The sequence below is a fragment of the Schistocerca serialis genome, chromosome 4 (genome assembly GCF_023864345.2).
Source record: "Schistocerca serialis cubense isolate TAMUIC-IGC-003099 chromosome 4, iqSchSeri2.2, whole genome shotgun sequence".
In the NCBI taxonomy this organism is placed as follows: Eukaryota; Metazoa; Arthropoda; class Insecta; order Orthoptera; family Acrididae; genus Schistocerca; species Schistocerca serialis.
This window is the reverse complement of record NC_064641.1, coordinates 861,180,758-861,198,640: the sequence shown is the minus strand read 5'-3', so window position 1 is coordinate 861,198,640 and position 17,883 is coordinate 861,180,758. Positions and strand designations below refer to the sequence as shown.

Below are 17,883 nucleotides of genomic sequence, written 5' to 3'. Positions count from 1 at the left end.
AAGCCAGTAGAGAGGATGACATTATAGAGATGGGCGAGGACAGTTAGGAAGGAATAGGGGCTTTCTCGAAGGTGATGGTAGGTGACACAGTCGTGACCAGGGGCCGTGTTGTGTTTGGACCGGAGGAGAAGTTTAATGTCTTGTGCTGTGATGGGAGTGTTGACGTCGGAGGGGGGCAACTGCCCCAAGTACTGGAGACTAGGAGCAAGTGGAGCGACCGAGGTATTGGCACGTTCCATGACGGTGGGGAAAAGAGAATAATCAAAGTGGGGATCATTGGGGATGGAGAAGACCTCGGAAATTTGAGAAGCAAAGTGGTTGGCCTTACTGAGGTTGTCAGGAAGGGGGCGATCGTTATGGAGAAGGGGGTAGTGGGGAGCGGAAAGGGAACCAGTAAGACGATGGAAGGCGGACCAGTACTTGGAGGAGTTGATAGGGAGGGTGGCGTCGAGTCGTGTGCAGGTCTGGCGCCAGTCTCGGCGTTTCGTTGCTGTAATAAGGTTCCGTACGTGTCGCTGTATTTGCCGGTGGCGTTGGAGTGTATCCCTGTCACGAGTGCACAGGAAGGAGCGATAGAGGCGGCGGGATTCACGGAGGAGGAGGACAGCCCGCGGAGGGAGAGTGGGATGGTGTGGGTGGATGGTTGTAGTAGGAACATGGACCTCCATGGCGTCAGTAATTACCTTCTGAAGGAAGGACGAGGCGTGGACGATGTCGGCAGGACGGCGATAGGTAAGAGGATGGCTTTCGATCTGGGTGGAGATGGAGTCCCGGTAGGCATCCCAGTTGGCACGGCGATAGTCATGGACGACCTTGGGAGGGGGTGCAGGGTGCGGAGCCGGAGGGGGGCGGTTTGCAGACGTTATGGTGAGAAGGACAGGGAGGTGATCGCTACCTGTGGGGTCAAGGACGGCGACAGTGATACGCCCAAGGAGGTTGGCGGAGGCAATGACAACATCGGGGGTGGTGTTACTTTCGGGTCGGGTGCGCTGGGGAAGGGGAACAAGGTCACCTTGGGCCGCTCCAGTGCTCGCGTGTATATCGCGCGACTGCGCATGCGGCCACAGATGCAAATGCGCCACAGACGTTGGTCGGCGGCAGAGACGTGCACAATGCGCGAGTTACATCTATGACTCTGCAGTCGATCTGTGTTGGCATGTCGATATATCATTGTGAGCTGAACTGTGACGACGCCTTTGTGAGTTTATTGAACCAAGTACCGGATTCCATGATTTATCGAGGCTGAACGTTATACAGCCGAAATATTAGAAGAAGGAGAATTCTTGCGGCTGCACACCCGAAACTTAATGGAACAGTCTTCGCGCCGCCAAAACCTGAAGATTCACATCAAGAAGTCATGTTTCATTCGTCTCAGTTTCCCATTTAAAAAAAAGATTAAAACTTCCTTATGTGTCTATGAACGTGATTCCACTATGTAGAATACGCTGTTATTAAGTAATTCTTCTGCAGAAAATAGAACTGGTACAAACCCAAAAAAGTGATAATGTGATAAGACTAAGAGCCGAAAGGTCTCTGGTTGGATCCCAGGTCAGTCCTAGAACTTTTACGCATGTCTTCTTTCGTCTCTCTCAATGAGTTTGGTTTGTGAAAAATTTTAAGTTACGCCGAGTTTGAGAACCCATGTGAAACTCTAGCTCCCCCCTGGTAATGGCTAGGGAAGTCAGTTCAAAGACTGGAGGGAGGGAAAAGCATACAACCTCTAACGAGACAGTGCCTAGTAATGCACTGTGGCGTTCACAACGATCTTCATATTGCTAACAGCTCAACCTTTCTGTTACTACACAACGTGACTTTAGGAGGACTGAAGACATGAGACTGTTTGTCTAATTGGGGACTTGTTTTACTTGACGGGCTACAACGACGACGGAGGTGTTCGTACGAGAGTGAGTAGAATGCACAGAAGTTCTGCGAGACGCAACGGAAATAAACATCTTCCCGAACGTGCCTGGGCAAGCATTATATAAATGTGAGCATGGCAGATACTGCAGCTGTTGCCCTCCAATGACTGTTTCGCCTTAAGAGACAGTCTGACAAAAATTTGTAGAGGGTTGACCTGTCCTCCCAATGCCCGTAGGCACACGTCCACCTTTCATGCTTCACGATAGTCAGGGTTGACGGTACAAGAGGCCTCGAGCCGTTGAATTGACCCACGGCTATCTGGATAGGCAAAACGCATACCCAGCCATACTGTCACAGTTTCTTGAGGTACTTGCCATCTCGACCCACACATCCGCCTCTATATGAAAATAACATGGACGTGGCGTGCGTTATCCCACATTAGCGCTAACTCCACACACTTGAATTGTAAGTATACCGATCTCTGTAAATCAAATATCGCGTCCTCCGAAGGTGAATATTATTATCTTCGCTCCACATAGCAGTAAATCCGTTTCTTTTTATGCTTATAAGTTAGTGACAGACTGCCCGTCGTAAGGAGTGAACATTCTACATCTACATCTACATCCATACTCCGCAAGCCACCTTACGGCGTGTGGCGGAGTGTACCTTGACTACCTCTATCGGTTCTCCCTTCTATTCCAGTCTCGTATTGTTCGTCGAAAGAAGGATTGTCGGTATGCCTCTGTGTGGGCTCTAATCTCTCTGATTTTATGCCCATGGTCTCTTTGTGAGATATACGTAGGAGGGAGCAATATACTGTTCTCGAAACTTCAACAAAAGCCCGTACCGAGCTACTGAGCGTCTCTCCTGCAGAGTCTTCCACTGGAGTTTATCTATCATCTCCGTAACGCTTTCGCGATCACTAAATGATCCTGTAACGAAGCGCGCTGCTCTCCGTTGGATCTTTTCTATCTCTTCTATCAACCCTATCCGGTACGGATCCCACACTGCTGAGCAGTATTCAAGCAGTGGGCGAACAAGCGTACTTTAACCTACTTCCTTTGTTTTCGGATTGCAGTTCCTTAGGATTCTTCCAATGAATCTCAGTCTGGCATCTGCTTTACCGACGATCAACTTTATATGTTCATTCCATTTTAAATCACTCCTAAAGCGTACTCCCAGACAATTTATGGAATTACTGCTTCCAGTTGCTGACCTGCTATAATTATTGTATTCACTGTACGCTGTTGTTTTACTGCATTTTTAAACTTAAATTTAACTATGTGGTGCGGAATTGTTTGAGATCAGTGACTGTATTATAAATTTACTACGTTTTGCGTCCATAGGAAACTTCCTCAATGGCTCTACCCCTGTTCCACTAGGTGAGTTTCTCTATTTTTTGGCACCTAGCACCATCTCCCGTAACTATTACCTCCTAATGTATTTAACAGCTTTTGTCGACGTCGTGTTGTAAGCAAGCGACCCAGCATGAGGCGGGGTGGGAGACGACTCTGCTTGCCCACTCACCTGTACTCTTCAGTTCAAGCTCGTTTCTTCCTTCGTAGTTCTGCACAGCAACCAAGCTGAAATTTTTCCTAAATACGTAGTTTACAGCGGAGACAATTTGTGGGTGCTAAACGAAACTGATAAAACTTCACTATACTGATAGCAATGCACTTCACAGAGCTGCAGTGTTTCCACACTAGCTATTATACATTACTTGGAGTCACGTTTACAACCAGTCACTGCAATCCACCAAACTTTTGACTGTGTGGACGATAACCAATCCTACAGTTCCGTTAACGCAGCAATGGAGAAATGCGTGAATATCAGCTGAAACGGGTGTAAGCACTTGATTCCGTTCAACCTTGTCTATTACGCGAACCATCGTCACTGTAATGTGATATGTACAAATATTTAAGGGGTTTTTCATAGGAAGTACCACATGTATATTCCTAGGTTTTCTTATTATCAGTATAGTGCATATAGATAAAATGAAAAGTTAGTACATTCAATACTAAAATGTAATGAATATTACATTGATATGCTATATACTCATCTGTATGGTGTAAAAGTGCTATGCTCCTCGTTTAACTACGAGATAATTTTGAAATTAGAAAGGTGGTCAGCGTTGGTCGTAATATTGATGATTTATTGACAGAAAAATCGATTTTCAATCACATAGTGATCTTCAGTGCTGTTGTGCAGAAATTAAACTCATAGGCACTGGTGTCAAGTTATTATCAGTAACCAACGCTATGAAACGATCACAACAACCATCAATATCACCTCCAACGCTGACCTTTCTAATTGCACGTATTTGGTCGATGTGCACAGAGCACTCTATGGAGTCGCCAATCAAGATAATTTTGATCCATGGGTATTGATTAGCCAGTGAAAACACTATTTCACACAGTTTCTTCTCCTTTGGTTTCACATTTTTACCTACTTATCATGGTAAAGTATTTCATATATGCCCAAACATAAGATTTTTGTATGTGCTGTACAAGTTCTTACAGATCACAGTCTGACAACAGAATGCAGCATGATCGCAGAAGAAACGCAGACAAACTGAGACTCTTTGTTCTATATATATGAAATTATAGCTTTCCAGAATGTTACAAAAGCTAATTTTTTTAAACTGAATATTATAATGACATCCGGCTTTACAAATAGTAAACATTCAAGTGTAAAAAAATCATTTTATGATACAAAAGTCTGAGAAATAAAAGAACAACGAAAGTTATTTTATTTAGTTTCAAAAATAAATTTAACGATTTCTGGATATGCCACTAACGATTCTTAATTTGATGAATAGTGGGATGTTATTTATCACTATGTCAATTAAACTTGGAAAATAAACATTGGAAAAAATATGAAAATCGGATTACGTTTTACATACAGGGTGTTTAAAAAATGACCGGTATATTTGAAACGGCAATAAAAACTAAACGAGCAGCGGTAGAAATACACCGTTTGTTGCAATATGCTTGGGACAACAGTATATTTTCAGGCAGACAAACTTTCGAATTTACAGTAGTTACAATTTTCAACAACAGATGGCGCTGCGGTCTGGGAAACTCTATAGTACGATATTTTCCATGCGTAGCAATAATATGGCGTAGTCTCTAAATGAAATTACCCGAAACCTTTGACAACGTGTCTGGCGGAATGGCTTCACATGCAGATGAGATGTACTGCTTCAGCTGTTCAATTGTTTCTGGATTCTGGCGGTACACCTGGTGTTTCAAGTGTCCCCACAGAAAGAAGTCACAGGGGTTCATGTCTGGCGAATAGGGAGGCCAATCCACGCCGCCTCCTGTATGTTTCGGATAGCCCAAAGCACTCACACGATCATCGAAATATTCATTCAGGAAATTAAAGAGGTCGGCCATGCGATGTGTCCGGGCACCATCTTGCATAAACCACGAGGTGTTCGCAGTGTCGTCTAAGGCAGTTTGTACCGCCACAAATTCACGAAGAATGTCCAGATAGCGTGATGCAGTAATCGTTCCGGATCTGAAAAATGGGCCAATGATTCCTTTGGAAGAAATGGCGGCCCAGACCAGTACTTTTTGAGGATGCAGGGACGATGGGACTGCAACATGGGGCTTTTCGGTTCCCCATATGCGCCAGTTCTGTTTATTGACGAAGCCGTCCAGGTAAAAATAAGCTTCGTCAGTAAACCAAATGCTGCCCACATGCATATCGCCGTCATCAATCCTGTGCACTATATCGTTAGCGAATGTCTCTCGTGCAGCAATGTGTAGCGGCGCTGAGGGGTTGCCGCGTTTGAATTTTGTATGGATAGAGGTGTAATCTCTGGCGCATGAGACGATACGTGGACGTTGGCGTCATTTGAACCGCAGCTGCAACACGGCGAACGGAAACCCGAGGCCGCTGTTGGATCACCTGCTGCACTAGCTGAGCGTTGCCCTCTGTGGTTGCCGTACGCGGTCGCCCTACCTTTCCAGCACGTTCATCCGTCACGTTCCCAGTCCGTTGAAATTTTTCAAACAGATCCTTTATTGTATCGCTTTTCGGTCCTTTGGTTACATTAAACCTCTGTTGAAAACTTCGTCTTGTTGCAACAACACTGTGTTCTAGGCGGTGGAATTCCAACACCAGAAAAATCCTCTGTTCTAAGGAATAAACCATGTTGTCTACAGCACACTTGCACGTTGTGAACAGCACACGCTTACAGCAGAAAGACGACGTACAGAATGGCGCACCCACAGACTGCGTTGTCTTCTATATCTTTCACATCACTTGCAGCGCCATCTGTTGTTGAAATTTGTAACTACTGTAATTTCGATAGTTTGTCCGCCTGAAAATGTACTGTTGTCCCAAGCATATTGCAACAAACGGTGTATTTCTATCGCTGCTCGTTTAGTTTTTATTGCCGTTTCAAATATACCAGTCATTTTTGAAACACCCTGTAGCTACATATTTAGAATGTATGTTACCATAAACTGAAATCTGCCGGAAGACTAATTTTCGTAACACAACATTGTCAACCAGATACATGCAAAATTGCTACTACGTTAGGAACAAATTAGGGAAGGTACAAAATTTCGTGAGTGCACCAGTGTACTGCGTTATTATACCAGAAATATAAATCTCATACCTAATAGCCGGAAGTCGGAAAAACATTACCGGAAAGAAGGTGGAATCGCAAACTTCGATTACTTCAAGAAGTTGTAAATGTTGGATAGTTATACATTGTTGCGAAGCTACATCTGTGCGATGTTCATAAACTGAACCAGTTCTGCACGCGCATCACAAAGAAGACAAACTGAGAACGCTTAGCAGTCCGAATGGTGCAACGTGTTCAGCCCACACACGACTTGTGTTGCTGAGACGACGTCCCGTGTTGCAGGATGGACCCCTCTGGCAAGGTGGCGCTGATCACGGGGGCTGCCGGCGGTCTGGGCAGAGCCTTCAGCAGGGCGCTGCTGACTGCAGGAGCCAAGGTGAGTCGCTGCTTCCCCTCATACCTCACTTACAGCTTCGGCACATATGGCGCCTAACAGTCTGATCACTATATGGCCAAGGGAACCACTATCTTGTTGTACAGACCTTCTCATGCAACACCCTTCTTATGTATTTGTCTTTCGAGTCCTCTCCTTCCTTTCCTGCTTTGGCTCCGTCCGTTACCTTCGACTTCAGTTTTCAAGACCACTCCTGAAAATAGCTACGTAACGATATGTTGAGATGATTAGTCCCGACAGTAGTTAATATAGTATGTAGTAGATCAACTAGTAGGCTATTAAGTTAACTAATCCTACCTTCCCTTCTTGATAAAAAACAACTTTATAATTACAATTGAAAACCAGACAGTTAAGATAAAACGCAATTACTAGCCAACAAAATTATTTGTTCTGGGTCTGATAAGTTTTATTTTGCTCAATCAGGCAGAATTATGACTCCATACTTCTAACATTCTGCGTGGTGTCTGTTTGTTCTAAGTCGTGTATCCCTACCACTTTCGCGCAACGACGCTCTGAGCGTGTTTTTTAGGGAATTGACTAGTTTGAACCTGGGACCTGTTGCTGGTAAGGAGTCGCCAGACCACACATGACATGTAGAGTTCAGAAGAGTTCAGTGAGACTAGCGATGATATAACCAAATACTTAATGATTTCAGCGTCAGCTCCACTGCATTCCCTGTAAAAGAATCTTAATACTAACTAAATTTAGTGGAAGGGGTTCAAGGCTTTCCTATTTTTAGTTAGCTGGTAAAATAACGTCGAAAAAGCAGTTAAGTTTACCATTGGAAATTTTATTCTAATCACAAAACATTGCTTATAAATTGCACTATTGATAAAAGGAAATATTTTAATACAGGATGATAGAAACCAACTGCGTTCAACAAAAATGTGAACGAATATTCCCTGAATGGGTTTCCAAGTTCTACAATGGATTGAAGGATGAGCTATGCCATATCACATCTATAATCTAGGTTTAAATTAAGTTTCACAAAAGAGAAAACTATCAAAATGGTCTACAGTGACCCTCAATTATCTTTAATTACTTATCTAACTTGCCGTAAATTACAGTGGCTGATGTGGCTTCTCAACAACGGAAAAATCATCGCGTTTCAGATTTTAATACCATGAGCTTCAATTGACGATGGACACTAGTATTACGTGAAAAGGGGATGTAACAGATGAGACTTCTGCAGTTCTGAGTGAAGCTTTATGCGCTGTTATGCGGCATCGCGTATGTTCATTACCTTGTCGGTGTTCATCAGGGGGCGGCGGGCGGCACAGCTCCACGCACCTCGCCGTCTCGGAAACAACTCTCCCCTAACTTCTCCTTACTACAATTTACTGAAGTTGGCTTAAAAAAAAAAAACTATCTGGCTGTGTTTTCATCTGACCAATCAGGGTCTCAATGTTAACCTTAAGCTCCACCTACAAAAATTCTGTCTATCCAATGAGAAACGTTATACTTTTCGTGGTGGGGCAATGTTTTTAACGTTTGCAACGTAACAGAGACGCGAAAAAGTCTCACGCTAAAACTTGCAGCTGGTGTGGCCCTTTTAGTGTTATTGTAAGATATATACTGTTCTTCTGGAGGGCTCTATCTTTTAACATGGGCTGGGGGGTGGTCCTGGTGGTTGACTGGCGACGTGGGTGTCTGTCCCTTATCGTAGGGCCTTCTAGCTTAACACGGTTCTGCTCTCGGCTTCTATTCTCGTTTCTTCCCTCAGGACTGCGTCTGTTTCACGGTGGGAAAGTATGACATGCATTTAGGCGTTCTTCTGTTAGTCTGTGGTATCCATTTGCTCACTCGTTGATCGTATTACTTTGGTTAATTTAATGTCAGGATTTATTTGGAGCTATGTGACATACTGCCAGATTTGCTTATCACGCAGGGTTTTCATAGAAGGTGTTGGATTTGCCTGACACTTTACATACTTGCTGAGCATGTACTTTGCGAGTGACACAGCTACACTACCGGCCATAAAAATTGCTACACCACGAAGATGACGTGCTACAGACGCGAAATTTAACCAACAGGAAGAAGATGCTGCACTATGCAAATGATTAGCTTTTCAAAGCATTCACACAGGGTTGGCGCCAGTGGCGACACCTGCAACGTGCTGACATGAGGAAAGTTTCCAACCGATTTCTCATACACAAACAGCAGTTGACCGACGCTGCCTGGTGAAACGTTGTTGTGATGCCTCGTGTAAGGAGGAGGAATGCGTACCATCACGTTTCCGACTTTGATAAAGGTCGCATTATAGCCTATCGCGATTGCGGTTTATCGTATCGCGACATTGCTGCCGCGATGGTCGAGATCCAATGACTGTTAGCAGAATATGGAATCGGTGAGTTCAGGTGGGTAATACGGAACGCCGTGCTGGATCCCAACGGCCTCGTATCACTAGCAGTCGAGATGACAGGCATCTTATTCGCATGGCTGTAACGGATCGTGCAGCCACGCCTCGATCCCTGAGTCAAGAGATGGAGACGTTTGCGAGACAACAACCATCTGCACGAACAGTTCAACGACGTTTGCAGAAACGTGGACTATCAGCTCGGAGACCATGGCTGCGGTCACCCTTGACGCTGCATCACAGACAGGAGCGCCTGCGATGTTGTACTCAACGACGAACCTGGGTCCACGAACGGCAAAACGTTATTTTTTCGGAAGAATCCAGGCTGTGTTTACAGCATCATGATGGTCGCATCCGTGTTTGGAGACATGGCGGTGAACGCACATTGGAAGCGTGCATTCGTCATCGCCATACTGGCGTATCAGCCGGCGTGATGGTATGGGTGCCATTGGTTACACGTCTCGGTCACCTCTTGTTCGCATTGACGGCACTTTGAACAGTGGACGTTACATTTCAGATGTGTTACGACCCGTGGCTCTACCCTTCGTTCGATCCCTGCGATACCCTACATTTCAACAGGATAATGCACGACCGCATGTTGCAGGTCTTGTAAGGGCCTTTCTGGATACAGAAAATGTTCGACTGCTGCCCTGGCCAGAACATTCTCCAGATCTCTTACCAATTGAAAACGGCTGGTCAAGGGTGGCCGAGCAACTGGCTCGTCACAATACGCCAGTCACTACTCTTGATGAGCTGTGGTATCGTGTTGAAGCTGCATGGGTAGCTGTACCTGCACACGCTATCCAAGCTTTGTTTGACTCAATGCGCAGGCGTATCAAGGCCGTTATTAAGGCCAGAGGTGGTTGTTCTGGGTACTGATTTCTCAGGATCTATGCACCCAAATTGCGTGAAAATGTAATCACACGTGAGTTCTAGTATAATATACTTGTCCAATGAATACCCGTTTATCATCTGCATTTCTTCTTGATGTAGCTATTTTAATGGCCACTAGTGTAGTAGCCACAGCACCGTGTCCTGCAATGGGCAAACAAAGGCCGAGAGCTTGATCTCCTGGGAATCAACAAACGTGGCGCACAGTCCTGACTATAGTGAACGACCAAACACAGTACAGTGTTGCCCCTCTTCTAAACGTAGTTCTCGCAGTTTCACAATTGTTCCTGTGCCATCTATTACTTTCTATTCCTCCAGTTCTCCTGTATTTATTTACGTTATTGTGACTGTCTATGCACTCCATATACGAAGTGCTACCCAGAAGTTCCCGAAATTTAAATGATCCGCGCTTACAAATGGAAATCAACCAAATGCCGATAGGAGGAGCGTAATACATCCTCGTGTGCCAGCATCTCTAGCGGTTTCAGTCTAACTGGACGTGTTGTTGTTAGCGGACAGTTTTCCATTGTGACGTTTGCTTGTGTTTGCGATTCTGCAACTATCGACCCAAGAAATCAGCGTTGCTGTATCAGGTTCTGTTTTAAACTTGGTAAAACAGCTGCAGAAACGCACAAAATGTCAGTGCAAGTATTCGGTAATGACACCTTGAGTAACACAAACATATGACTGGTTTAACCGTTTTAAAACTGGCCGGACATCTGTTGACGATGATAAACGTTCGGGACGACCACCTGTCGACATTACAGCAGATAATGTCAGTGCTGTTCGGAATGTCATCATGAAAGATCGCAGGCAGATAATCCACGACGTCTGTAATATTGTGTGATAATCATATGGCGCAAGTCAGCGATTTATGTCAGAAAAATTGAACATGAGAGGATTGTTGTACAATTCGTGCCATGATTGCTGAGTGATGATCAGAAAGAGCATCGCATGAATCTCTGCAGGAACTGAAAGAACTGCTTAGAACTGACTCAGATTTTTTTCTACGGTCGTCGTAGGTGTCCAAAGTTGTCTTTATACACTCCTGGAAATGGAAAAAAGAACACATTGACACCGGTGTGTTAGACCCACCATACTTGCTCCGGACACTGCGAGAGGGCTGTACAAGCAATGATCACACGCACGGCACAGCGGACACACCAGGAACCGCGGTGTTGGCCGTCGAATGGCGCTAGCTGCGCAGCATTTGTGCACCGCCGCCGTCAGTGTCAGCCAGTTTGCCGTGGCATACGGAGCTCCATCGCAGTCTTTAACACTGGTAGCATGCCGCGACAGCGTGGACGTGAACCGTATGTGCAGTTGACGGACTTTGAGCGAGGGCGTATAGTGGGCATGCGGGAGGCCGGGTGGACGTACCGCCGAATTGCTCAACACGTGGGGCGTGAGGTCTCCACAGTACATCGATGTTGTCGCCAGTGGTCGGCGGAAGGTGCACGTGCCCGTCGACCTGGGACCGGACCGCAGCGACGCACGGATGCACGCCAAGACCGTAGGATCCTACGCTGTGCCGTAGGGGACCGCACCGCCACTTCCCAGCAAATTAGGGACACTGTTGCTCTTGGGGTATCGGCGAGGACCATTCGCAACCGTCTCCATGAAGCTGGGCTACGGTCCCGCACACCGTTAGGCCGTCTTCCGCTCACGCCCAAACATCGTGTAGCCCGCCTCCAGTGGTGTCGCGACAGGCGTGAATGGAGGGACGAATGGAGACGTGTCGTCTTCAGCGATGAGAGTCGCTTCTGCCTTGGTGCCAATGATGGTCGTATGCGTGTTTGGCGCCGTGCAGGTGAGCGCCACAATCAGGACTGCATACGACCGAGGCACACAGGGCCAACACCCGGCATCATGGTGTGGGGAGCGATCTCCTACACTGGCCGTACACCACTGGTGATCGTCGAGGGGACACTGAATAGTGCACAGTACATCCAAACCGTCATCGAACCCATCGTTCTACCATTCCTAGACCGGCAAGGGAACTTGCTGTTCCAACAGGACAATGCACGTCCGCGTGTATCCTGTGCCACCCAACGTGCTCTAGAAGGTGTAAGTCAACTACCCTGGCCAGCAAGATCTCCGGATCTGTCCCCCATTGGGCATGTTTGGGACTGGATGAAGCGTCGTCTCACGCGGTCTGCACGTCCAGCACGAACGCTGGTCCAACTGAGGCGCCAGGTGGAAATGGCATGGCAAGCCGTTCCACAGGACTACATCCAGCATCTCTACGATCGTCTCCATGGGAGAATAGCAGCCTGCATTGCTGCGAAAGGTGGATATACACTGTACTAGTGCCGACATTGTGCATGCTCTGTTGCCTGTGTCTATGTGCCTGTGGTTCTGTCAGTGTGATCATGTGATGTATCTGACCCCAGGAATGTGTCAATAAAGTTTCCCCTTCCTGGGACAATGAATTCACGGTGTTCTTATTTCAATTTCCAGGAGTGTAGATTAACCCTGAAACTAAACAGCAATCATCCCAGTAGAAAAACCCATCTTCACCTCGGCCAAAGAAAGCCCGTCAAGTTGAGAGCGTCATCGAATCCTTCGATACTCATGTATAGTGAGTCGCGCTCTCCAGGCGTGGGCTGCTGGTCCTACACTTCCATGCGTTTGTTTGACGTGTGTGCGATCCCCGTGACTGGCTGGCCACGACCGCCACACATTTATGTTCCAGTAATTATTTGGTGGCACCTGAAGATGAAGCTTTGAGCTTCGAAACCGGCACTTGAATAAATTAAGAAAACTGCTGGCAACTGAAGCGGATTTTTATTCTATAAACGTATTCCTCAGTTGCAGATGATCACCTGGTCAAATATTTTGTACATTTTGCAGCATTATGTACTGCATACAGCAAAGGAGCGGCTCGGAGTCGATTACTGTTTGTATCAGCAAGATAATGCACCCTGTTATAAAGCAGCATCTTTGAATCAATGGTTTGTGTTCAGTAACATTCTTGCAATGTGGAAGGACTCGGTTTGCACTTCTAACCTTCGTGTTTGCATTTTTAAAATATCTATGTAACCTTTACCAAATGGGTCAAATGGCTCTGAGCACTATGGGACTTAACATCTGTGGTCATCAGTCCCCTAGAACTTAGAACTACTTAAACCTAACTAACCTAAGGACATCACACACATCCATGCCCGAGGCAGGATTCTAACCTGCGACCGTAGCAGTCTCGCGGTTCCGGACTGAGCGCCTGAACCGCTAGACCACCGCGGCCGGCTAACCTTTACCGATTATGTTTCTAAATGTAATTTATGTTTGATCTTTAAGCTCTTCAGCCAGTATACTGAGACCCGAATATAATATGACTATACAACCGTGCAATGATATGAATATATAATGGTTCAGAATTTCCTGAAAGCAGTATTCACAATACAATAGGGAGTTTGACCTAGTATCTGTGACATAACTTTCCAACAGTCAAGACTGTGGTATTAACTGATATATAGAACAACCATGTACAGTTACTGACACTAATTGGAATATGTATAGCAAAGTGTAAATGTACACTATCTCCATTATAAAGTTTTGTCATGGCCCTAATGTTACGTCTCATCAACACAAGATTGAGAAGAAAGATCAGCTCTGCTCTGCTCCCCTACTTGTATGGTAGCACTCTGGTGGATCCTTAAATAAATCACCTGGCTTTTGCTAAATGTGTTTAAATAAATCACGCAATTATATAATTTGTGTGAGCATGTCACTTTCGGTAGATTTTCAATCGTCAACCAGAAAACGTATTAAGATCCAGAATTAAGTAACTGAAAAACTCCATTTCAGTTAAGTTTCTGCATTTTAATTGTGAGAGCAAAAACGATTAACAGGTTTGATGTTCGAAAGTATGAGCAAGTCTCTATTAAACATTATTTTCACTAAAAATAACTTGGGTTATTGTCACTAACAATAACTTGGTCATTTATACTGTATATATAACAGGAAGCTCTTTTATTAAACACATCTAGAAAACTAGTATTCTTGCGTTCGGTAGGTGTACTGAAAATGGTGAAAAGGCGATGTAATAACTTCCAGAGTTCATGTACGGTAATTGTGAAATAGATACCCAGACAATGTTCTGTTAAGTAAGAACTGAATTTCTAAAATGTATTTCGCGAAATAAATACCTTCCCCAGCCATATCGTTCAAACATTTCTCGTCGCAGCAAATGCAGAGGTAATGGCAGATATTACCTTATTCAGCGTACACCGAGATGGAGAAAACGGCGTCCAAAGGGGAAACAGTGGCAACAAGCCCACGTAAAACGCAAGCCCGCCCAGAAGCAAGACAACCATACAAGTGACGTCGCTTACTCGTAACAAAAATACCTAATAGCCCAAAACGATTTTCTCGATGCATGTACTCAGAAACCAAGCTCCCATGGGAAAGACTACAAAACTGCTGTCACTTTTCCTTTACAAATGGAATGGCCTGCTCAGAGCTCCAGCCTGAACCAAATGGAATAGCTTTGGAACGAGTGAGAACGTCGATGTAGTTACCGAACCCAGCGTCCAAAATGACTACCTTCTCTGGATTCGGGTCTTGAGGAAGAATGGGCTGCCAACCTTGTGCAGACATTCGGACACCTATATGAAAGTGTTCCCAGCCGAGTTCAAGCCATCATAAAGATGAAGGATGCACATGATTCATATCAGTGTTTCCTAAGGCCTCCAGATACTTTTGATCAAATAGAGTACTCATTGGCCGGCTACTGCGAACTGCTTACAAATCGCTTGTGTGTCTCATCTTAGAATATTATTCGAGTGTATGGTACCCATACCAAATAGGGTTAATATGCGATACTGAACATATGTAACGAAGGCCGACACGAATAGTCGCAAGTTTGTATGATTCAACGGAGAACATTACGGAAATGTTGAAAAATTTTATCTGGCAGAACCCATGAACTTAGACGCCAATTATTCCGAGAAGCCCTATTTACAAATTTTCAGAAAACAATATTAGGTGAAAAGTGTAGTAATATTAATCAGTTCCGTCTGTATCATGACCGCGAAGACAAGATGAGGCTGATAACAACGTACACACACACACACACATACACACACACACACACACACACACAAATACCGTCAGCTTCCTCCACGTAATATACAAGACATTCACTAAAATTATCTGAAAAAGCATGGAAAAGACGTTATATTCAAGTCAAGCAAAGGAAGGTGCCCTTATTAGAAGTGAATGTGGGACAATTTAGCAATGGTAAGTTGCGAATGAACTTGTAGAACAGAGCTGTGAATGTGTGTCACTGGTCCACTATTAGCATATTTTCACAACATTTCTGACTCACTACGAAAAAAAGCTCTGCACTTACAGACCTTGAGAAACAAGGCGTTGGTTGTAACCATGTTGGTATGCTGAGGCATATGTGAGAAGGATGAAGTTCTGCCCTCAGGACATCATTCTGGAATTGTATTATCAAGGACGAATGATACAGATAAGTACTACAGACAATCTTATCAACGGGGATGCTGAATTTCAACCAAGCACTGACTGGAATCCAGTACTGGCTGCCATTAAATTACGAGAAGCGTGCAATAAATAATGCAACACATTTTTTCAGCCACTTTCAATTGAAAAAATCGCAGAATTTGTTGTGAGACATCGAGGAATATTCCCGCTGCTGCCCCTATAGTTTCGTGAAGTTGCGATAGGTGGCGGCGCTATACGTGGTCTTGAAAATTGCTTTTGTAACGGAGATGCGTTCCAAGCAGAGAGCTGTCTTCAAGTTTCTTTTGGTGGAAAATCAGAGCACCGCAGAAATTCATAGCCGCTTGCAGAATGTCTACGGAGACCTGGTAGTGAGCAAAAGCATGGTGAGTCGTTGGGCGATGCGTCTGTTATCAACATTACAAGTTCGTGCAAAACGGCCGCACATAGCAGTGATTCCTGAAATACTGGAACGTGTGAAAACTCTCGATCGAGGTGCTCGCCGGCTCACAGTGAAGCAGCTCGCTGCTCCGTGTTGGCGGTGCTGACACACTCGTCCACCAGCTGGGGTACTCAGAGGTGGGTGCCCGCTGGGGTCCTCCATGGAGGTAAAAATAAGAGAAGTTGTCATGACGTCACAAACTTGAAGCCGACACAAGTGAACATCCGCCATGTTAGCTACCCCAAAACATTCGCTTCTGGTGGTCTGATTCCCTGTAGTCGTGAAGTGTTTTGATAGAAAATGCCGGCTTGCGTCGCCTACGGGTGTACTAATCGTTCTGATTGTAGTCTAAAGCTTGAACAAATCACATTTCATTCGTAAGTGGCGCCATTTTCTTATATATACTTGAAATTCTGATGCACTGTAAAGTTTTACGGTATGGTTTTATTTCTGCGATTTGACTTTAGATTTCGTGTCAATCCAACGCGAGGAGCTCTCTGGAGGTGAGCAGTACACTTGGTTTTCATTGTTTGGTTATTCCCAAGCAACTGAAAAGTCCTGGCAAGAAATATCCTGGAAATGAGGACTAATGTTTTAAAATGCAATAATTTAATATAAAAGTGATCTAACTACATGTAGTTAATTAAATGTGTGGAACACCTGTTACAGTGGTTAAATTATAAGTATAAAGGGTTACATTTTTGCTAAAGCAAAGTTCCCTATCTAATTCCAGGCTATTTAGATCATTACATTAATCACTGTGTTATCCTGTAAATTGCCGTTATTTGCCACACTGAATGTAACTTGGCAGGTACAATTTAAAAACAAAGCAGGTGTGTAAACTACAATGGGCCTGACAATCTTAAATTCAGTTCCTTTTCTTCGTAATTTAACGAACCTTTCACGTTGTTGACATGACAGCTGGTTTGTTTATATCATCCTGGCATATATCTAAGGGACACCATTTAAAATTTGAATTGGCTTGAAAATGCAACGAATACAAATCGGTGCCTCTTAACCATCAATCATTGCTTTTGGAGTTCTGGCTTTATCAATTATCGACAAAAACACAACGAAAGTGAATAGGACGCTTTTCATAGCACATACTTCTCTTCTCGGTTATTCGAAGTGTATAAACAAAAAGGAATTACAGTACTGAGGCCAGAGGCGTCATATTTTCGTGTCGTATTACTGTATCGAATACGACCAGAAAAACGTTTGAAGTTGCATTCCTTATGCTGTGTTGTTCACTAAAACAGTGTAACATTTGCTATATATAACAAATATCACGTGTACACGACAGAAATAACGGACAAGTAGCAATTATAAACACTCGTCTGCTAATGTTTTGGGGGATCCAAGATGGCAGCAGGCCCCGCTCACTGGCTTCAAAACAACCTACAGCGTAAGTCTGTAGCGCCATCTCCCCTTATTCTACTGTACCTCCATGGATTGCTCGCTGCCTAGCAGAAGACGGATCTCGCAGCTTCCGACCTCCGACTCTTTGGCCCAATGAGGGACGCACTTCGCAGTAAGCAGTAAGTGGATGATGGGTAGGTTACTGATGGTGCAAGACGTGGGCTCCGTTGTCGACCAGTAGAGTGGTATTATGCGGGCGTAAATGCTCTCCCACTAAGGATGGCGTCAAGCCTTTGCATTGAAAGGAAATTATGTCGAAAAACAGGATTTTGTAGCCAAAAGAGTGAATACTAATACGGTGTACTGTAATCATGAATGAAACCAACCTGCTTAGGGGAAAAAAAATGTGTTGCATAACTGCCGCGCGGGATTAGCCGAATAACATAGAAACTAAATATGCTGGAATAGCATGGAATGTGGTCTGGAAAAATATCAGTAGTGATGTTCTTTCGTCT

At 44.7% G+C, this 17,883-nt stretch overlaps 1 protein-coding gene across 1 annotated transcript in view; it reads left to right on the top strand.

Moving 5' to 3' along the window:
* Positions 1-17,883, top strand: part of LOC126473501 (15-hydroxyprostaglandin dehydrogenase [NAD(+)]-like) — a 97,480-nt gene that overhangs the window by 40,359 nt on the left and 39,238 nt on the right. Inside the window, exon 2 of the mRNA XM_050100590.1 lies at positions 6,740-6,833. Coding sequence (XP_049956547.1) covers positions 6,740-6,833 — 94 coding nt within the window. The remainder of the gene's footprint in view (positions 1-6,739; positions 6,834-17,883) is intronic.